The sequence below is a fragment of the Eriocheir sinensis genome, chromosome 4 (genome assembly GCF_024679095.1).
Source record: "Eriocheir sinensis breed Jianghai 21 chromosome 4, ASM2467909v1, whole genome shotgun sequence".
Classification (NCBI taxonomy): domain Eukaryota; kingdom Metazoa; phylum Arthropoda; class Malacostraca; order Decapoda; family Varunidae; genus Eriocheir; species Eriocheir sinensis.
Genome location: NC_066512.1, coordinates 26,751,402 through 26,774,212, shown reverse-complemented (window position 1 = coordinate 26,774,212; position 22,811 = coordinate 26,751,402). Strand labels below are relative to the sequence as shown.

General features: G+C 44.4%; 1 protein-coding gene and 1 long non-coding RNA gene across 3 annotated transcripts in view; both read left to right on the top strand.

Annotated features, from left to right (window-relative positions):
• LOC126981399 (uncharacterized) overlaps positions 1–840 on the top strand; it is a 28,070-nt gene extending 27,230 nt beyond the window's left edge. Inside the window, exon 3 of the long non-coding RNA XR_007733925.1 lies at positions 492–840. This is a non-coding gene — a long non-coding RNA (uncharacterized LOC126981399). The remainder of the gene's footprint in view (positions 1–491) is intronic.
• A 2,812-nt stretch (positions 841–3,652) lies between these two features.
• LOC126981247 (endothelin-converting enzyme 2-like) lies at positions 3,653–22,774 on the top strand. 2 transcript variants are annotated; one of them, XM_050832112.1, is made up of 20 exons: positions 3,653–3,749; positions 4,665–4,801; positions 7,350–8,370; positions 9,827–9,915; positions 10,578–10,668; positions 11,107–11,347; positions 12,183–12,399; positions 14,558–14,716; positions 14,849–14,953; positions 15,411–15,529; positions 16,549–16,741; positions 17,348–17,515; positions 18,085–18,191; positions 19,177–19,241; positions 19,905–20,024; positions 20,396–20,532; positions 21,062–21,131; positions 21,309–21,427; positions 21,616–21,689; positions 21,892–22,774. In XM_050832112.1, the coding sequence occupies exons 2-20, from the start codon at positions 4,679–4,681 to the stop codon at positions 21,980–21,982; spliced, it is 3,309 nt and encodes a 1,102-aa protein (XP_050688069.1). In that variant the 5' UTR covers positions 3,653–3,749; positions 4,665–4,678; the 3' UTR covers positions 21,983–22,774. The 2 variants fall into 2 exon arrangements, with proteins under 2 accessions (XP_050688069.1, XP_050688080.1); XM_050832123.1 differs by having other exon boundaries at positions 3,669–3,759.
• Positions 22,775–22,811: the final 37 nt, after the last annotated feature.

The following is a 22,811-nucleotide window of genomic DNA, read 5'->3' as shown; positions in this document are numbered from 1 at the left end:
ATTTATATTTATCTATCTATCTATCTATCTATCTATCTACCTACCCATATATGCCTTTGTGTCTGTCTGTCTGTCTAACGATATATTTATCTTTGTGTGTGTGTGTGTGTGTGTGTGTGTGTGTGTGTGTGTGTGTGTGTGTGTGTGTGTGTGTGGACTGTAAATTCGCAAACACAATAACAGTAATAGCCTGCAAGCAGCCACACACACACACACACACACACACACACACACACACACACACAGCTCCTGTAAACCTAACCACCTACCATTGTCAATTTAAGTCTCTCTCTCTCTCTCTCTCTCTCTCTCTCTCTCTCTCTCTCTCTCTCTCTCTCTCTCTCTCTCTCTCTCTCTCTCTCTCTCTCTCTCTCTCTCTCTCTCTCTCTCTCTCAGATTAAGTTAACAAATAAATAACATTCTTTAAATAAATAAATCAGTCCATCCATGAATCATCTAACAAACACACGCACACACGCCTTCTCCCACAGCATCATCATCAGCAGCAGCAACAGGAGAAGGAGGAGGAATAGGCATGGCCGGGGCTCGAACGTGGACCAGCGGGATGCTTATGATGTTCGCCCTGCTCTTTAGCGCCACCGTCAGGCCCACCACCACCACCACCACCAACAACAACAACAGCATCAACACTACCAAGGAGTCTAAAGGGTTAACCACTACCACCATCACCACCATCACCACTACCACCACCACCAACAACAACACCATCAACACTACCAAGGAGTCTAAAGGGTTAACCACTACCACCATCACCACTACCACCACCAACAACAACAGCATCAACACTACCAAGGAGTCTAAAGGGTTAACCACTACCACCATCACCACCACCAGCACCACCACCACCACCAACAACAACAACAGCATCAACACTACCAAGGAGTCTAAAGGGTTAACCACTACCACCATCACCACCACCACCAACAACAACAACACCATCAACACTACCAAGGAGTCTAAAGGGTTAACCACTACCACCATCACCACTACCACCACTACCACCACCACCACTCCAGCTGTCCCGCCCCCCCTACTTCCCCCTCTGATGTTGCTAAAGAAGGTAAGAGACACGTGTCCTCTGGTTGTGTATATTAAGGCCGGGTTACACGAGCGTTTATTTCGGCAATTTTATCATCGATCTCGAGAATTTTGCCATCGGCGGCTTGTGTTCTCGATATGGAGGAAGACGATCATGCGCATCTTGTATTCCCGATACCGAGAACGCTGCACCTTTTCCTCCTCTCTCTCTCTCTCTCTCTCTCTCTCTCTCTCTCTCTCTCTCTCTCTCTCTCTCTCTCTCTCTCTCTCTCTCTCTCTTCTTTTCAATGGACTTTTACACTTTTACGTTGTTACTTTGTGTGTGTGTGTGTGTGTGTGTGTGTGTGTGTGTGTGTGTGTGTGTGTGAGAGAGAGAGAGAGAGAGAGAGAGAGAGAGAGAGAGATACCCCCCCACCCACACACACATATATGTACACAAACTGACTACTACACACACAACTACACACACCCCTTCAAAGAATCCCAGATCACCAGAAGTGCAGCTGGCGCCAAGACATCAAAGAAGATTTAACTGCCTTGCTAATCTCTTAATTGCCTTTATGGCGATGATGGTGAGGGTGATGGTGTAGTCTGTTTTATTTTCATCTGTCCACCAACGCAGCGGGGATTTTGATGGATGTGGCACCTGCGCATTTCTAGTTCGTGAATGTGTGAAAATCAATTGTTGTGATGGACATTCAAGCTTATTTTTTAATAATATATTCTTGAATGTTGATGTATACAAAAAACAACTCTGTCGTTTGCATCGATAATTACATATAATCTAACACACAAGCACACGAAAAGACAAACTTGTATCAAACAACATAGTCACACCATACTCGAACGATCTATGCTTTTTCAAATTCATTGATTGATAGCTCATTTCAAGTTTATTAAAAGACATCTGGCTCTGCAAGTGTAAATAAAGGGTATTTTGATAATTTACTATATGTAAATAACGATTAATAATAGAAATAACATGAAATAATATATAAGTTGAATGCAATTCTTGGCTATTTCGAATATTAGGCTAACCATGTTATTTACATATGCAACACATCAAAATTCCTTATGTATAGACACTGTCAGAGTCGGCTGTCACGTTACATACCTGAATGAGATGAAATATGGTTATCTGAAAGGTTAGATCGGTAAATCGTTCAAGTATGAGCAGACTATATATACTGTTTGATATACAAGTTTTTTTTTCGTGTGCTTTTATGGTAGATTAGCAATGCAAATCGGCATATGTTTGCGGCTCATATAAGAGGGCTTGATTTTTGTTGTATACACGAACATTCAAATATATCACTGAAAATTTAAAGTTGATCTTCACGCAATCACGAACTAACAATGCGCAGGTGCCACATCTACGTTCGCGAGTGGACAGACGGAATGAAACTTACTATAGTGATGATGATAGTGATGGTGGTGATGATGATAGCGATGGTGATGCTGGTGGTGGAGTTAATGATGATGGGAAAGGTGGTGATGATGCTGGCGATAATGGAGATGGTGGTGAGGGTGATGGTGATGTTGATGATAGTGATGGGAGTGGTGGTGATGATGCTGGCGATAATGGTGATGGTGATGGTGTTGATGATGGTGGTGAGAATCAATGGCGTAGCGTTAAACAGGTGTTCTTATCAGCGTACTGGACACATCCGCTCACACGCTTGTCACTCCTTACAAAATATAACACCTGATTCCTCTTTCTGGGTCAGGGAGGAGGGGGGAGTGAGGGGGGGAAGGGGGGAAAGGATGCTTAGGTAAGATATGGGGAGCCAGGTGCGTCAGAGAAAGGAGGGGAATGGGTGCAGAGGGGGGGCAAAGGGAGGGGGAGGTGGTGAAGGGTAAGGGAAGGAGGGGGTGAGAGGGAGTAGGTTTAAAGTAACATGTTTTGGGAGATAGACAGAAGAGGGAGACAAAGGAAGGGGGGAGTGGGGAAGGAGGGAGCAGAAGTAGGTGAAGGGTGAGAGTAGAGGAAGAGAAGGAATAGGGAGATTTACATAGATTTACATAGAAATTCAGACCACACAGACCCACTGGTCCAGCCTAGATCATCTTTCCTTAAACCTAAGTGAATTAATATTAATCAGATGGCACCAAAACTTTGCATTTCTACTTTAGTAAATATTAAGTTGAAGGAAGTGTCGGTCGAGATTATTTATTGTTTGTTGCGTCAATGCATTGCTGTGAGAATTTGAGGTCTGACGTGATTTTGACACCCAGGTTCTTGACGCATTGAACGCCGTTGAGTTTAAGGCCACGCATTTCGTAATCGAACCTCTTATCTCCTGTTCCAAGCTGAAGAACCTGGCTTTTTTATGCAGATCTTCTTGGAGGTTTTGTATGTCTTCGTCAGTGACAACCGAGTTACCAATCTTGGTGTCGTCTGCAAATTTACTAATGAAATTATTGACTCTAACGTCAACATCGTTGATGTAAATGATGAACAGCACTGCGCCAAGTACCTAGCCCTGAGGGACACCACTAGAGAGAGAGAGAGAGAGAGAGAGAGGGGGGGGGGGGGGCAGACAGACAGGAGATGATTTCGTAAAAGCCAGAAAGTTGATAAAAAAAAATCTTCAGTTGGTGATCTGTCAGCGACCACACAAGACCTGCTTCACCTCACCTCACCCCTCTGTTCCTCTGCCCGGCCCAACCCTCGCCCCTCACCTCCCACGGTTAGTACAGGTCAGGTCAGGTCAGGTCATGCTTATTTTTATTTTGTGACAAAGAGAATTGACCAGAGGCTAAAGAAAAGGGTAAACTAGGAATACACACACACACACACACACACACACACACACACACACACACACACACACACACACACACACACACACACACACACACACACATACACACACACACACATATGATTATCCTGTTTATGTACACTTTTTTTTTTAATATACTCATTTGATTTGCGTGACAGTTTGTTTTTATAGTTTAATTTACTTTTTTATTTATTTATTTGACGGTTGAAATATCTATCTACATGTCCATCTTTCTGTCTATATATTTATCTATCTATCTATTCATTCTGTTGTGTGGTTTAAGTCAGTCTGTATTTTATTAACCTCTTGGTATATCAGTTAAGTATAGCCTTCTCTGTCTATCCTTTTATCTTTATCTATTGTATTCGTCTATCTATTAAGGTCTATCTTTCTCTCTTTCTTTGTATCTATTCGTCTGTCTATTCATTCTATTGTGATTTGCGTCAGTCTTTATTTTAATAATGTTTTGGAATATTGATGATTTATAACCTGTTCTGTCTATCTATCTATCTATCTCTCTATTCGTCTATCTGTTTATTATTTTTTACTACTTTTATGGGTCATCATTGTATTTCATCACCTAGGTAGTAGCTACATTTATCAATTAAGATTACTCGTGTTTTTTTTTTTGCGAGATTAAGTAGAAAACAAACAAACAAATGACTATTGTTTTGTCGTAAGAGTAAGCAAACAAATAAATATAATTCCTATACTAAAAAAAAAAAAAAAAAACTGAATCGGTTCGTGAGTGATCGAAAACACACACACACACACACACACACACACCACCATCACCATCACCATCACCATCACCAACAGGAGGAAGAAGAATCATGGCCGGGGCTCGAACGCGGACCACCGGGGTTCTTGTGATCCTCGCCCTGGTCTTCATCGCCATCATCATCATCCTGTGCCTCCTGCCCTTATCGACGCCTGCTGGAAGCCAATACGCACAGGTAGGGCGTGTGTGTGTGTGTGTGTGTGTGTGTGTGTGTGTGTGTGTGTGTGTGTGTGTGTGTGTGTGTGTGTGTGTGTGTGTGTGTGTGTGTGTGTGTTATTACTCTTCATTACTGTGGCTGATGTCTTTTTTTATATTATCATTATAAGTCATCCCCTATATACCTTTATGCATCTATCATATTATTTTGTTCAGTGGTTTCATTCATTTCATTTCATCTTCCACTGATGTATATTTTCAGCTCTAGGGCTGCTTGGTTCCTCGTACAATAAACCGTTTATTATTATTATTATTATTATTATTATTATTATTATTATTATTATTATTATTATTATTATTATTATTATTATTATTATTATTGTTAGAGGGCGAAGGAGGAGGGAGACAATTCTAAAACACATTCTTACTATTAAATTTCTCTCTCTCTCTCTCTCTCTCTCTCTCTCTCTCTCTCTCTCTCTCTCTCTCTCTCTCTCTCTCTCTCTGTTAAAGGTCCACTCTAAATAAGGTAGAGTGACAGGACGTGCGTTTATCAGGTGTTCTATGAGCGTATATGAGTCGAGATAAAGCCGCACACACACACACACACACACACACACACACACACACACACACACTTTACCTTTTACTATTAATCTAAATGTCTGCGGGGTTTGCGTCTCAACATTCAAGTCGTTCACTCCACCTGTTTTGCGCCTTAGATTAATCAAGTTGTCATCCACCATGGTCTGGTCACGCTCTGTCACTCCTGATCGCCAGCTAATAGCGCCGGTAGGCTATTTCTTAGGGGCCTTAGGCGGCTTTACACCTGGCAGTTCGCGGCTGGCAATACAGGCTCGGCAGCATTTTTGGTCTGGGTCTGGGTCTGGGAGCCCTTCTCGCGGCAAGTTCTCTGCAGCAGACCGTGTCCGTCTTGTATTGCCGACTGGCGGCTGAGTACAACATGTCGGCGCCAATAAAACAATAAATGACATACAGACAACAAGATTTGGAGCCGGGAGGCCGAGGTGGCATTACCAGAAGAAGTGAGGCAGCACAGATACTTGTGGGACCCACAAGATAAGCTGTATGAGAAGCTGAGTCTGCGCAAAACAATTTTTGAGAGAGTGGCAGCAACGTTACGAGAAATGTTTATCTCTTTGCCAGATATCGAAGGAGGTAAGGAACGACTATTTTCGTGTATGATATAATCACACTCTGTAATGCCTGGGGGTTGGGATGGCATGTTCCTCCCTTCTCCTTTGTTGTTAAATGCAACAATAAACAATCAATCAATACTACTGATGATAAAACTCGTTTACTTAAAGTATTTCTACAATATTAGGCTAATGGACCAAAATCATTGTGGTTTTAAGATATGGCAGTAGCCTTTTGGGGTGTCTGGGATGAATTCATGCCCTTGCCTTTACTAGCAGTTTACGTCAGAATTCCCACCTCCTTGATAAACTCTGAAAACTGACGACATCCTCTGACGGGCTCACCAACCCGTGCCCTCCTCTAGGAGGACAAATCAACAACAACAACGTGTTGATGCTCCCGGCGGCTCCTCTCACGTGTAAAGGTAATACTTGCTCCCGAGAGCACCCAGCCGGTCTAGCCGTTAGATCGTCGCGGCTGTATTGCCGCCCAGGAATTGCCAGGTGGGCAAGTTTTCCTCCAACAACCAGTTAATCGACGGTCCCGCACTCCACACTTTTCCAGCGGCCGCCGACCGGAGCAAAGAGCTAGCTGCAGCCGAAGGAACCGATTTGTTGGAGATGAGGGAAAGTTGACATCAACTGTGTTTGTTGAGATTGTGTTGAAAACAGTTTGGTTTGCCATAGTGATTTTATTTCTTGCAGACGCAATAGAATATAAATGATGAAGAAGAAAAAAAAAAAAAAAAAAAAAAGAACAGATAGGAACAACACAAGAGTTCAGTAGTTGACCTCTTAACATTAACAAACCTCAACTCTCTCCCTTTTAACTACTGCTGCCTGCCACACACATGCCTCTCCTTTACATTAATTAGTGAAGAAGTAAAGGCGCTGCGCGACAAATCTTCTTTCTCGAAGGCTCGTCGTCCTGAAGAGGTCGGCCATTGTTGCGGGAGCTGGAGGTAAACGTAACAAACGTGTGTGCCAGGAGAGGTCGGCGGTACCGGCTGAAATCGGAGGTTGGCGTTAGGATGTCGGAGGAAACATAGCCCAGTGCGATAGCCCCTTAAAGCCGCCTTAAATTAGGGTTTAGTTTATTTAATTGTTTGACTTGTTTCGTGATCTGGTGGTCATGTGTACGTGTGTGTGTGAGGGGAGGGGGATTATTAGCCAGGAGGGGGGAATATTATTCTGGGTCAAAATTCCCCCTGGAGGAGATCTATCCTGGGCCAGAATTTCCCCTGGGGGAATCTCAGACAGGGGGGAATACAGACTGGTACACCTGTATCCTGCATTCACTGCCGTCTCCAATCCGCCTAGGAATCGAACTTGGGATCTCAAGGTTGGGACCCTAGCATATTCCAACCACTTCATTTATATATATATTTTTTTTTATTTTGCTTCCCACAGAATGCGAAAAGCAGGCCTTTGACGGGTGACGATGTGTTGACCGACGAACCACCACCTACCACCACCACCACCACCACTACAAGAACAACTACTACTAGTACTACTGGTGCTACTACTACTACTGCTGCTACTACTACTACTACTGCTGCTGCTACTACTACTACTACTGCTGCTACTACTACTACTACTACTACCCCAACCCCCACCCTCACTACTACCACTACCACTCCTCCTGCTACTTCCACACAGCCATCAACACCTTCAACCACTCCATCAACCACCAGCACTCAACCACCTCCACCACTACCAACAACAACCACATCATCAACAGTACCCTCTTCCACCACTAAAACCACTACAACAACTACAACACCTGCTGTATATACCGAATCGGGGGCCACCAACACCACAACACAAAGTAGAGAAACAACCACAACAGCCACTGAACGAACTCCGGTCCAAATGCATTCAACAACACTAACAACAACAGCAACAACAGCAGTAACAACACCTATAAGTTCAACCACTGAATCGTCTGCTACAACACTACCACCACTACTAACAACATCACCCACTACAACCACAACACAAGAGACAACCACTACTCCAACTACCACTACACCACCTCCTCCCCCTCCTACGTCCACTACTACAGCTACCACTACAACTACTACTGCTACTACACCACCTCCTCCCCCTCCTACGTCCACTACCACAGCTACCACTACAACTACTACCACTTCAACAGACTCCTCTAACAGTACATTAGAGTCCACATCACCCCTTACCAACACTCAGACCAGCTCAGCACCTCTCAGCACCACATCCCCCTCAGCAGAAGCCTTGACTACCATCCCAGCTACCACCTCAGACCTCAGCAGTACCTCCATGGACTTGACCTCCACTTCGTCTTCATCCACTCCGTCCTCCTCCTCCACATCCTCGTCTTCCATGACCTCCCCACAGCCTGAACCCCCAGTCACTGCTGCCGCCTGTCCCACTCCTGCGACCTCTTCAGAATGTAAGTAAGGTAGTTTTTAGTCTCTTTACTGACAAGACTCAAAAATATTACCGAGGGAGGAAATGGTATTATCTTCAGACTTTAACATTATCGCTGTTTTCATGCTTGTTTTGATCTTTCCACTCTTTTCCATGGTTTTCCGAGAGGTTTGAAGGCTAGTAGCAGACGTGTACATATATGACAACAGAGGAGAAGGTACTAGTATTAATGTGTACTTCTTCCATCTGTTGTCATTTATTGTGCCCCCGAGGGATCCCTTTGTATTTAGTATTCATATCGTCACATGTACTTCTGACATCTATTGCCATCCGTTGCGACCTCAAGAGGACCTTTTGTGTATAGTATTAATATCGTCATGTGTATTCCGACATCTATTGCCATCTGTTGCGACCCTAAGAGAACCCTTTGTGTTTAGTATTAAGATCCTCATGTGTACTTCCAACAACTATTACCAACTATTTAACCCCAAGCCTCTGATAGACCTGTCGTACTTTCATCTCCAGTTTCCTTTCAGGCTGTTCTGTCTCAGCTGTCTGTTGTTCACTGATGATCTTCTTTCTAAAACAAACTGTCCTATCCACTCGTATGCCAATGACCCTACTCTGCACTACTCAACATCTTTTGATAGAAGACCCTCCCAACAGGAACTACATGATTCCAGGCAGGAGGCTGCAGAACGCTGAACCTCAGACCTTCCTGTCATTGCTGATCAGGCCAAACTGATCTTCCAAACATCTATCCCCTATTCTTCAATAAGACTTACCTGTCACCTTCTACAATAAACATCCAGCTTCCTCGAGGTTGGGCGTTCTGTATCATCACCACTTCTTCTCCCCCGCACAGATGCTTTCCATATACAGGGGCCTTGTCAACCCTCATATACAGTATGCATCTCATGTGTAGGGGGGCTCCACTCACACAGGTAGCTCTCTTGGACAGAGTAGAATCTAAGGCTCTTCATCTCATCAGCTCCCCTCTTAGTGACAGTCTTCTATTTCTTAAATTCTGCTGCCATGTTGCCTTTATCTTCTATCGATATTTTCATGGTGACTGCTCTTTTGAACTTGTTATAATAACTGCATGCCTCCCCGCCTCCCACAGCCCCGCTGCACTCTACATTCTACACTAGCTCATCGCTATACTGTCCAAACCCTTTATGCAAGAGTCAACCAGCATCTTCACTCTTTCATTCCTTACACTGGTAAACTCTGGAACAGCCTTCCTCTGTCTGTATTTCTTCCTGCCCATAACTTGATCTCTTTCAGAGGAGTGTATCAAGACACCTCTCCACCTGCAATTGACCTCTCTCTTGGCCACTCCTTACTTTACTCTTTTATAGGAGCAGTGATTAGCAAACTTTTTTTTCTACACTTTCATTTTGTTGCCCTTGAGTTGCTTCCTTTACTATAATAAAAAGAGAATATGGAGCACTAAGCTGTCCGTGGTCCCTTTTCAGCCGAGGATGTGTGCATGTCACCTGCCTGCAAGACCCTGGCGGCGCGCATCCTGGACCTGATGGACCATTCTGGGACCAGCCCGTGCGAGGTGAAGCTCCATGGATGTACTGATCAATATCTCTTTTAACTGCTCTTTTGTATCATTTGTTATTCCGCTATTATCTATTCTGGTATTTTATTCCCTTCTCAGCTTTTCGTTACGTACTGGTGAAGTATGAATTCATTGTCATGTGTATTAAGGAATGCACACTGGTACACTTGTCTCTACACTTATCCCCAGTTCCTCCTAAGATCAAAATTCCTCCTTGATGCCTCCACTGTCCCTCCCCTGACAGTTGAAACCCCTCCTCAGGGTGTCAAGTGGGAGATTCTATTTGAGAATTGGATCAACTACTTGCATTACCCATCACTGCCACAACAAGAAACAACTACAACACCAACTACTTCTACTCCACCTCCTCCTCTAGGGCTATTGCACATTCCTCTTCATTCCTCTCTTCAAATTCTGTCTCTTGGGTAAACACTTTCTGAAAGGTTTCATTTAGTATTTCACATAGTATATCCTTTGTATGTATCCACATAGACTTGGTCACCCACTTTGATTGTATTCACAGCTTCTTTTTTCCTTATTTTCTTATTTATATTTCTATAAGAAAGTTTTTGGGCTTCCTTACATTTTTCTATTATTTTGACCTGCTTTTCCTTTCTTTCTATTCCTTGGTATGTGATGTCCCTGTCTGTGTGCTGCAGGACTTCTATCAGTACGCATGTGGCGGGGTGACCGATGACCTCTTCCTTGCACCCGAGAGCCAGCTTATGGTGACACGACACCTGATTCTGGGTGAGTGTGGGGGGATAAGAGGGGTGTCTTTGTTTGTATGTGTGTGTGTGTGTAATTCACCTCTTGGTCTGCTGCGGGTCTCTCGCGAGACAGCCAGCCGTTCCCCTATGGAAGGAGCTCAGAGCTCGGTGACCGATCTTTGGGTAGGGCTGAGACCACACACACAACACACCGCGACAACGAGGTCACAACTCCTTGCCTGACGTCGCGTACCTACTCACTGCTAGGTGAACAGGGGCTACACATGAAAGAAGATAAACCCACCTTATCTTCACCCTGCCGGGGATTTGAACCCCGGTCTTTCTGGTTGTGAGCCAGACACTCTACCCCTGAGCTGCTGGGCCGTATGTGTGTGTGTGTGTGTGTGTGTGTGTGTGTTCCTTGAAGTAATGGTTCTTCATATCATACTCTCACACTTCATGTCCCACTCACACACAGATCTCATCAAGGGCCTGTCGGAGGATGACCCCCAGCTGGGCGTCCTCAAAGTGTTCTACAACAGCTGCACCTCGGCCGAGACGGAGAGCCGCAACACAAGCACCTGGCTGGCCCAAGTCAAAGCTGTTTTTGATGCCGTGTATAGCCCCTCTGACCCCAACACGCCAGGTAGCTCCGGGCACGTGTTAGACTCGAACGTCAACATCACCAGGATCTTAATCGGGATGATGAAGATTCACTTGTAAGTGTTATTCTTTTCTGCATTCTCTATGTATGGTTTGTGACAAAGGGCCATACTTTTAAACGTGTTGGGCTCCCATGATGACTATTTTCCATGATCACAGAGAAGATTAACTGGGTTTTCCAAAGGTGGTTTTTCCGTACATGGCACAGAAGTCGTGTACAACTATCACTAGCATCACAAAAGACCATGGAATGTCCAGCAACTTATATGAGAGGCTTTTCAAACAAGTGAACTGAGGTGCGAATACGTACAAGAATACGTGTTAAAATGTGATTCGTGTTTTCTTTCCGTCCATACACCATTCCATAGAAGTTTACGAGGCTGAGTTTATGAATTGCATCCCTGGAAAATTTCAGCCTCTCCTTCCTTAGAGGTATAATAGCAGATACAAAACAAGGCATTTATGATTTTTTTATGCTGATCACGAAGGCTTAACATATGATTGGTGATTTCTTTCTTTCTGTATTCTGTATTCTGCTATTCCAGAGAAGGTTACGAGGTATCTATATGAACTGCATCCCTGGGAAAATGTCAGCCTCTCCTTCCTCAGCATTCCATTTTTTGAGCTTCTGCTGGATGTGTCAGATTTATACGTGGTTCCCTTGCATATCTTGAGCAGAAGATTATGTTTCTTGATACCAATTTGAGTCTATAAACTGCCTCCATGGGAATTTTCTACCTCCTTTCTCAGTGCTGCATTCTTTGACCTGTTGCTGGGTGTGCCAGATAAAGTGGTTCCATTGTCGTATCTTGAGCAGACGTTTATGTTTTCCGACACCAGATTGAGTTTATGAAATGCTTCTCCCCAACATCACAACCTCTCCTTCCTCAGCGCTCCGTTTTTCGACCTGCTGCTGGATGTGTCAGATGACGGTGCTGACGAGTTTGTGCTGATGCTGACTCCCCCGGTGCTGCTGTCCCCCTTCAGTGAGAACCTGGGAAGGGCTGTGTGTTATGGGGAGCACCTCAGCAGAATGGACGAGGCTCTTCACTCAAATTCCTCCTCGTATGACGTGAACAATGATTATGAAAATTACTGCGAATGTATGGTGAGTTTAGTGTTAATGTTAGTGTTGATTGTGGGGGTAGTGTTTGTGCTAATTATGGGGTAGTGTTTGTTAGTTATAGGGTAGTGTTAGTAGTTGTAAGAGTAGTGTTGGTACAGGTAACTCTCGATTTATGCGAGTTTGGTTTACGCGTTTTTTAAATAACGCGGGTCCAAAATCCAAATAAATGTTTAATTTACACGTTTTTTTCACTTATACGCGATATTTGATGGAGTGGCCACCAGATGTCTCACGCAACTGGAATCACACGGCGCCCACAGCTGAGCTCAGTTCTTCCCGTGCGCCACTTGAACAATACAGTACCCACACTGCCACGCTACTCAACGATAGGGGTGGGCAGGTACCGGTACCAGTACGGGTACTAACGGTACCAGCGATATGGTACAGTACTGGTACCAGACTGCTCGGTACCGGTACTAATACTAGCCAGTCGCTCATGGTGCCCCTCATTTCTTCCTCACACGAGTGAGGCTGAGACTGAGTGCCTGAGTGGATATCTCGGTGATATGGATATTCTCTCTCTCTCTCTCTCTCTCTCTCTCTCTCTCTCTCTCTCTCTCTCTCTCTCTCTCTCTCTCTCTCTCTCTCTCTCCTGAATGAAGTGAATATTTATTTTTCGATAGAAACCTACCTCTTGTTTGATTTACATTGTTTTTGATTTACGCGACCTCTTCAAGGACACAATACTCGCGTAAATCGAGAGTTACCTGTAGTTGTGGAGGTAGTGCTGGTAGTTGTGGAGGTAGTGTTGGTAGTTGTGGAGGTAGTGTTAGTAGTTAAGAGGGTATTGTTAGTAGTTGTGAGGCTATTGATAATAGCTGTGGGTGTTTTGTCAGTAGTTTTGGGGGTAGTGCAGTAGTTGTGGGGGTAGTGTTTGTATCAGTTGGGGGGTAAAGTGTTAGTAGTTGTGGGGATAGTGTTGTAGTCATGAGAGTAGTGTTTGTTAGCTGTTGGGGTAAATAGTTGTGAAGGTTGTGTTAGTAGTTGTCGGGGTAGTATTAGAATAAAAGTGCCTTTGTTTACTTATACGAATATACACTATTTGCTGTACTATAACTAGAATTGTTATTCATAGGCCACCTGTCAGAAGAATTAAAGAGTATGGATAACAAGAAAAAAGACACATGTACACATAGGCAGCAGACAGCAGTGCTTCTGTGTGCAGGGCTGGCGATCCTTATGAGTTGAGGCTTGAGGGTTTGTGGCAGGGCCCGTGCGTCCAGCCCAGTGTCCTGTCTCGTACACATACGGCAGTAGTTGACTAGTGACGTATTACCAGAGAATACGAATATATTATTATTATTTGCTACGCACCATGGACTCAAAAATATTACATCTTATTATACTAAATAATTTCGTGTTACCATTAATATATTTTTCATTGCTATAAAACATCCAATTTCTGCTTAACAGAATAATTTGCGGACCAGCTAGGGAATACGTTGGATTTTGGCGGCAAAATCTGACCGATGCCCGCAGCGGTGATCCCAGCCTGACCGATGCTCTTAGCTGTTGGGGTAGTATTATTAGTTGTGGAGGTAGTGACAGTAGTTGTGGGAGCTGTGTTAGTAGTTGTGGAGGTAGTGACAGTAGTTGTGGGAGCTGTGTTAGTAGTTGTGGGGGTAGTGTTAGTAGTTGTCTGAGTACATAAGAACATAGGAGTCTGCAAGAAGCCGGTAGGCCTGTACAAGACAGCTCCTTTGTTAGTTGTTATGGAGGTAGTGTTTGGGTAAATTTTATGGCTATTTTTGCAATTGTTTTGATCTCTACACTCTTAATTGTTGATTTCTGGGAGGTTTGAAGGTTAGTAGCATATGTATATGACAACAGAAGAACAGTTGATCAAGTAGGAGGTGAGATGTCGGTGTATTAATGTAAAGGTGGTGGTTAGGTGTGGGGTCAGTGTCCGTTAGTTGGCGTAAATGCATTCACACCGCTGGCAGACCTTGCATCAGTCCACACAACAGAGAGCCTCAGAGTAACTTGCAAGCCTGTGTCACTGAGTTTGATCAATCTTTTTAGGAAGGGAGTTATGTGTTATGAGTATGCTTCTTTTTGCTTGTCATGGCTCCTTTACCTTGAAAAACTAATGCATGGCTTCTTTTTTCCTTATTTCTCACACCTGGTTGTTTGCATGCAGGGGAGAGGCAAGGGTCTGCAGGTCAGGCTACTTCAGATGCGCCAGGCCGTGGAGGGGCTGGGTCTGATGCACCACTTCAATTACACCAGCCTTAAGCCTGAAGGGCTGTTCGTTGATAACCTGATGGACACAGAGTTTCTCCTTGGGGACCTGTACAATGTAAGGATAAGCACTGTTGGATTGGGACATGGTTTGATTTGATTTTTCATTTAGTGAAGTCTGCATGCATAGATACATACATCTAATATTGACATATTTGCATCTACATTAATACCGTCATTTTGTTTTCAGATTCTGCCCAGAAAACCTGACCTTCGAGACGGACATCTCAAAAAGAATTATAAGAAGGTTCCGTTGTCATATATTGAGCAGAAGTTTATGTTTCCCAATTTCAAGGTGAGTATTGCAGGAATGGAAGTAGATGGGAGTGAAGACAGCAGTGATGTATTATTTAATGTAATGAGTGTACATAAGAACATAAAACATAAGGAGACAATGAAACTCCAGTAGGTCTATGAAAGGCAGGTCAGGTAAACCTAACCCCACGTAATCTCACTGTTCATGAGTTTATCAGATCTTTTTTTAATGTATTTATTGCAATGGCATTCACAGTGTAAATGTGGTATTGACCTGACCTCCCCTCCTGACGGCAGCCTTGTAACACCGTAACTTAAACCTGACCGTGCTTTACAGCTGCTCTCTGTCTCTTTTGTGGGGAGTGGGATATTGCTGCCTTTTTTCCCATATTGTCTTGTTCTATACTTGGCGAGTCTCCTGTATTGTTAAGGGAACTGAAGGGAAAAGGCAGAAAGATTCAGAGTGGCCATGCCTGAGTTGTCCCTCTCTGTGCCAGGTGGAGTGGGTGATACTGGTGGAGGCGCTGCTGGGCCGCCCTGTTGACCCGGCTACCACCATTGTCCACCTCTACTTTGAGAGGGAACTGCTCGCTGCATTTGAGGAAATTGACTTTAAGTAAGTATGCTCTCAGGAGGAGTCTAAGGCTCTTCGTCTCATCAGCTCTCCTCCTCTTACTGATAGTCTTCTACACCTTAAATTCCGCTGCCATGTTGCATCTCTTTCTATCTTCTATAGATATTTTCATGCTGAATGCTCCTCTGAACTTGCTAACTGCATGCTTACCCCCCTCCTGCGGCCCTGCTGCGCACGACTTTCTACTCATGCTCATCCCTATAATGTCCAAACCCCTTATGCAAGAGTTAAACAGTATCTCCATTCTTTCATCCCCTACACTGGTAAACTCTGGAACAGCCTTCCTTTGTCTGTATTTCCTCCTGCCTATAACTTGACCTCTTTCAAGAAGAGTGTATCAAGACACCTCTCCACCCAAAATTGACCTCTCTTTTGGCTATTCTTTACTCTTATCTGCTAAGGGAGCGGCAAGTAGCGGGCTTTTTTTCACTCTTTTTGTTGCCCTTGAACCATCTCCTTTGTTGTTAAAAAAAAAAAATGGAGATGTTTTGCTATGCTATAAGTGTCATGTATTTTTTTTAACCCTTCTCAAAGAACTTGAATAAGTCTTTCTCCAAACATTCCAATCGGGATTCAAACCTGGGTCTCCGAGACGGGAAAGTGAACACTCTACCGTTGAGCCAAGGGATCCCTGTGGCTCAAGGCCTTTTGGAGTCATTACCCATGTCTCGGGGCCATTACATGAGTATTACTTTGAAGTATATGTATATGGATGTAACGGTACAGTAAAGCATCAATTTAGCACAGATTTACTCAAGATTATTTATGTAGCAAGGGACCTGGAATTTTGGGCACATTATAGATTCTTATCAAATTATTTTTCTGTTAAGTGATCAAAGTTGTCATGTAATAATGAGTCACTCCATGCAGCAGCAAGGCAAGTCAGTCAAAGAAAAAAACGAGAAACAAGTATAATGACCAAGGCTACTTAGCTGCACCTCTATCCTTTGCAAGTCAGGGAAGGCTTCATGTCTCTTGACTGTTGTTCGTGTTATACTCAGAGAACCTGCTCAGCTGCAACGCATCCTTCTCCTGCTGCTGGCTGAGAGGCTCTATACTGACTTGGTGGAGCCAGCGCAGCATGGCCTTGGGAAGCCTGAGTACTGCCTGCAGACCAGCACAAAGCTGCTGGGGGACCTCGTCTCCTCCCTCTACGTGAGTGGCCTGCCTCGCATCCAGGAACGGCAGGAGAAGGTGAGGGGTGGCTGTTTGGGGCAGCATGTGTGGGGTGCTTGTCAGGCAGGGGAGCTGAGTGGGGCTGTGGTAAAGGATGTGACATGGAGGGTGTTGGTGTGTAGGGCCCATGGTAGAGGATGTCTTAAGGGGCTATTACACTGGGCAAATTTTCCATGGATCTTCAGTCAAACCACGATGTCCGCTGGCGTGGTTCTCTTGTTTCTTGTTATTGCTGCTGATGATGGTGGCGAGTAATACCGTCGTCCTTTGGTGAAATCTACCGAAGCTTTGGAAGATCGTGGCCGCGTTTGAAAACCACGGAAATATGAGAAAAACGGCAGCGGAAATTGTGGTTTGACTGAAGGTCCACGGTAAATTTGCCCAGTGTAATAGCCCCTCTAGCCGCAGTTGTTAGTTGCCTCCGCTGTGCATGTGCTGGATGGATGTGATCAGAGTCTTGGTGCTGACCTACTTTCATTAGGATACTTATTTGTCACTGTATTTAAAGGTAATTTTCGAGATTGAGTAATTTTTTGGTAATTATATTTTTCATTTTAGTAATTTTAGCACTGTAACTTAGAGGCGATAGGTGTGCATTTTTGTTGACCTAAAGAGTTCCATTAGATTGAAAAGATGATGGAGGCCACCAAGGAGGCAGCCGAGAAGGAGCTGAAGAGCCAGCCCAACCTGCAGGGGGAAAAAGCTGCCTCATGGCTGAAGAAGCTGAGGGACATGAGCGGGGAGGTGGCGAGTCATGACCCTTCACTGTACTCACCCCGTGACTTGAATAAGGTGTGGGTTTAGTGTTTATTAACTCATTTTGATTTCAGCACAAGGGACAGACTTAGGGGTTGAACACAAAATATAAACTAAAAAGAACAGAGATATGCCAAGGAAAGAAGATGCCACTGAGGAATGGGCAGATCCAGACAGCAAAAGTGTATCAAAGCAAATGCCATGAATACAAGACAGACTCATGAGCTTCAAGGAATTATCACTTGTATTATCACATGTTCGGGGCTCTTGTTATGAACACTTTTCAAGCCCAGAGAGAAGTTATGTTGGGTTTTCATGAGTGTTTTTCCCATTTACGGTGCAGAAGCCTTGCAAACGTACTGGCAGGTTCAGGAAACCACCCGTGGGAACCCCGACAACTTCTGCGAGAGTCTTTTGAAATAGATGTAGTACTAATTAAGCCTTCGAAGAGTTTGATGATATGGACCTAAAACAAAAACAATGCCAGCAATGTCTGAATTGATGCACTACATGACATTAAGAAAGTAAAAAGTTATAAATGTAAGTTCTCACTCCATTTAGTAATAAGGATAAATAATGATGTGTGTTCTTCATTGTTTCCACAGCTGGATTTGAGTGAAAACTTCGTGGACAACTGCATGATTTTGCTGACACGTTACCGCTCCCACATGTACCAGCAGTACCAGGACCGCCCCTCATCCCCAAGCATCCTGTAAGTGTGTGGGCATTACTGAAGCCTCCCAACACTACCTTCATTCCCTTAGACCCAAAGCTTATGTTGTGTCATGGCTTCCTCCCAATGCTACTCTTTGTTCCTCTTCACCAGCATTTTGTAAGTGTGTGGGCATTACTGAAGCCTCCCAACACTACCTTCATTCCCTTAGACCCAAAGGTCATGTTGTGTCATGGCTTCCTCCCAATGCTACTCTTTGTTCCTCTTCACCAGCATTCTGTCAGTGTGTGGGCATTACTGAAGCCTCCCAACACTACCTTCATTCCCTTAGACCCAAAGCTCATGTTGTGTCATGGCTTCCTCCCAAAGCTACTCTTTGTTCCTCTTCACCAGCATTCTGTCAGTGTGTGGGCATTACTGAAGCCTCCCAACACTACCTTCATTCCTTTTCTGGACTAGCAATACCTCATATGTAAATAGGTTTCAGCAACAGCTTTGATTAGCAATACTAATGGTCTCATAGATGAACTGAAAATGAGTCTACTACAATCATTCCACACCACGGAAACACAGGTGGCCTGTGACCTGACCAGCCTTACCTGACTTAACACCTGACATTTGACAGGTATCCGCCATCTTGCGGCCCTATGAATGACAGTTAATGACAGTTCGATGGCTTTACAGGTCAGATGCTGATGTTGACCACCAGTTCTACCTCCATACTTCCCTACTCCATACTTGAGTTAACCTTTGTTCTCTGTCTCTTATCTCCCACACAAGAACAAATTTTAATTCCCTGTGCTCTTCCTTTTCCTTCCTCTTTCTCTTCCTCACCACTTGTATCTCTTGTCTTTCTCCATAAAAGAACTAGAGCTAACTTTTGTTCTCAATCTCTCATCTCCTACACAAGAATAAACATTAATTCTTGATCTATATTCTCCTCCTTTCTTAGTCCTAACCCTGTCCTTTCTGAAGCACAAGTTGACATTTTATCCTACAGTTAATGGCTTGTCCTTTTCCTTAGGTGGAGTCACTTCCTGAAGCCCTTCAACTTTGCAGGCATCTCACTGTATGCCTCCAATAAGTTTTGTGAGTATCCCTAAAACAAAAGCATAATGGGATGTATAGTGTAAAGAGGTGACCAGATACTTTTATAGTTTTGAGCAAATCATGTTTTAAAGCAACTGCCAGACTCTACACACCCCACGCCAGCTGATTTTGATGGAAAAATCACTATTTTTGGCCTACGAATCTCTAGCTTTAAGGTCGCTTTTTCCTTAACTTGCTGCACCACACGATGCAGCAAGAGTTTAGCCGCTGCCGGGTGTTGCCACAGACAGAATACTGCCCTACTTGGTTTGGTCGCCTCTTTTTCACTTAACACCTCAAATGTAGTTACCACTGGAGGGTTGCCTAGACCTAGAGGGTAGAGCAAAGCCATTACGGAACCAGACTGTGGAAGGGGAGAATAAAACTGAATATGAGGATGTAGTTTATTAAAGCACAAGATATGGAGAATAGTTTATACACAGACAGACCAAAAAACCTCTTCTTTGTTTCTAAAGTTTTGCACATCTTGTTTTCCTTGGCTGTGATGACTGTTCGGGTTTCTCCGTGACTGGCTGACTCCCACCCGTGGCCTCTGGTGGGTATCCATGCTCTCTTGTGGCCGGTCCTTGGTGCGATGATTGGCTGATGCATGGCCGGTGGCTGTGTGCTGTCCTCCCCGGTCCCTGGTCGTTGATGCCTCAGTAATGCCCTACGCTGCCATGGAGGCTCCACTCTTCTTCTGGGACGTGCCGGACTACATCAACTATGCCGGTGTGGGCCACATGATCGCCCATGAAGTAATGCACGGCTTTGATGGCACAGGTGAGGCGGTGACCCCAAACGCCTCCTCCCAGAGTGAGAGAGTGGCTTGCTATTATATACAGGCAGCATTGCGGCAGTTGTTATTTCATGAGGATTTGTCTGATTTAATTATATATGTTCTTACGTACAGTATATGCAGCCTGCAAGAAAAGAAATAAAAAGATAGTGAATCGAGGAAAGGTCACCTTTAATCTTCTTGTTTGGTAGGAAGGCAGAATGTGCAGGGAGAGAAAAATTCAACACTTCATTGTTTTCTTAAGTCACAAGGAGAGGTGGTCTAAATACTCGCCGTCTCAGGGCCAGCGATGAGTGATTGGGTTGTGCTTAATCAGTTTCAAACTATATTTCTGTAAAAAAAATTGTTATTGCAGGATCACTTTACAACGGGACTCACCGGCATCAGCTGGACAACCTTGACCACTTTGTCAATGTGTCGGAGTGCCTGGCATTCCAGTACCGGTCGCCCCAGAGCCTAACGGCAGCCTCGGGCCTGACAGCAAATTTTACGGTGAGTTCAGGCATGGCGCATTCTACCCCTTTAGTTCCTAGGTACTTATTATCCACTTATTTCGTGTGTATTGTCTTCATACATTATCATTATTGCTCCAAGTTTCTCTCTACTATGCCTGTTATGGTTTTATATCCCTTGCTTCTCTGCATGCTTGTGGTGGACTTCTTAATCAACAACACCTTCTGAGATGGTTTTGATGACCACCATCATCAGTAGTGTTATTCTTTATTTTCTTTACTGTCCATGTCCTTCAATAGTCCACATGTGGCAGTAGAGGAGAGATGGGGAACACAGAGGGTACATAACAGGAGACTAGAGGAAGCGGTGTTGAAACTGAACAGTCTTACCAACAACCCTTCAACATTCCTGTTATATGGAGAAAAGGATTCCCTGATGATGACCATTGTCTCCTCTTGTTTCTTTGGTCTAACTTTTTTCCCCAATATATTTTGATGACATACCAGATGCTTACGTTGATGTCCACATTTAACATGAGTGACATTCTTTCCTTGCATGGTGGTGCCAGCTGGGGAGGCTTCCTCTCAATGAATTTCTGGCTGACTCTGGCGCAGCAAGACTCGCCTGGGAGGCCTATGGTCAGTACCGTGCTGATTGATCCACTGGCTGATTTGATCTATTTTTTTACTCCTTCGACCATGCTTGTGCTCAGTTCTCAGTACTCTTTAAACACAGCTGGTGGCAGTAATGGTATGATGATATTGCAATAAATCTCTCCATCCCGCACAAAGTCTCAGGTGTCCCATCGTCCACAGAGCACTCGCTGCTGCCACGGCGAGGGAAGGGAGCTCCCGCCACCTCTGCCACCCCTGAGCCACAGCTGCCTTGGCTGGACCTCAACCCTCTGCAACTCTATTTCCTGCGCATTGCTCAGGTAAGCTGCCATGCACTTCGAGAACTCATATTTTTGCTCAGGGCACTGGTACACCCTTTTCAAATTTGTTCTCATGTCATGGTACATAGGTAAGTATGGATAGACCACACCCACAAAACATGTAACATTGACTATAGGCTTCTACCATTTGATTTTTGTTCCTTGAGTGTCCTGTTTCATACCGGCAGAAGCACTGCACCCCCACCAGCGACACCCACATGCTGGCCATCATGGAGAACGAACACCTGCCGGCCAAGCTGAGGTGAGTTATCAGCTCAGTGTACCTCCCTTGCCACTACCACTTAGTCACCACAAGTGCTGCACCTCACCCACTACCTTTCACTGCCGCATACCCTCAGTGCTACAACACCTTACTGTCATCACCATTTCCATCATCTTGCTACCTTGTCAAATACTGCACCATCACCACTGCCAGTAACGTGCACAACACCTCACCACTACAGGATCAACTTGGTGCTGCAAAACGAGCCGCTCTTTACCGAAGCATTCAGTTGCCCTGCCCCAGCCTACCAGTGTCCCTATGTCCTGGGCTAGCTCTCGGGGACCTCCTCGTGTGAGCTGCCTGGTTGCCCTCCTGCTCTGGACTGGGTATGAATGATTTATCGGTGAATGTGAGACCTTTTGTGTATGTAGAGAATTGTAGATCATGTTGGTATCTAAAATAGTTGCTTTGTTCACTCATTTATCACGTATTAAATGTACAGCAATGAGACTTCCAGGGGTGGGGGTGCTGGTGGCCCAGAAACTTCTCTCCGTTAAGGTCGTGTTAGTTGTACTTGTCCCATAGCACGGTAGCCCCACCACCACTGCAATGCCCGTTCCCTTCATTTCCCCTACCTTCCTGGCATTCAGTGAAGATGATGTGAAATAGTGCCCAGATTTGATAAACTTCCCTTGGTGGTTTGTGTCGCCCCACCAGACCCCCCAACCATAGTGGCTTGCTGTGCTCATCAGGATGTCTCATTGACTTAGAAATCACCCAGTTCATTTGGTGGGTGTGGTGCCACTCTTCTTGTGCATGCAGACCAAGTGTAGAAGTTTGAAATGGTTGGTGTGTTTGGGCACTGTCTCAACCCATGTCATGTGTTATGCATAAGAAGAGGAGTGGTAATAATAGTCGTACTTGTAGGAGACAAATGCATAGATATTTTGTGTTTGTAATCGACGTGGTATAAAATGATTGCTGTTTTCAGTGTATCATCCTAGTTCATGTTTTGTATTAAGATATTCCGTTGCAGTTATTGCTCATATCAGGAAAATAGAAAATAAGTTCTCAGAAATATTTATTTAGGTGTAAATCTGTCAAAATAAAGTATGAAAATTAAACTTTATTTTGACAACAATGTCTTTCATGATTTATACC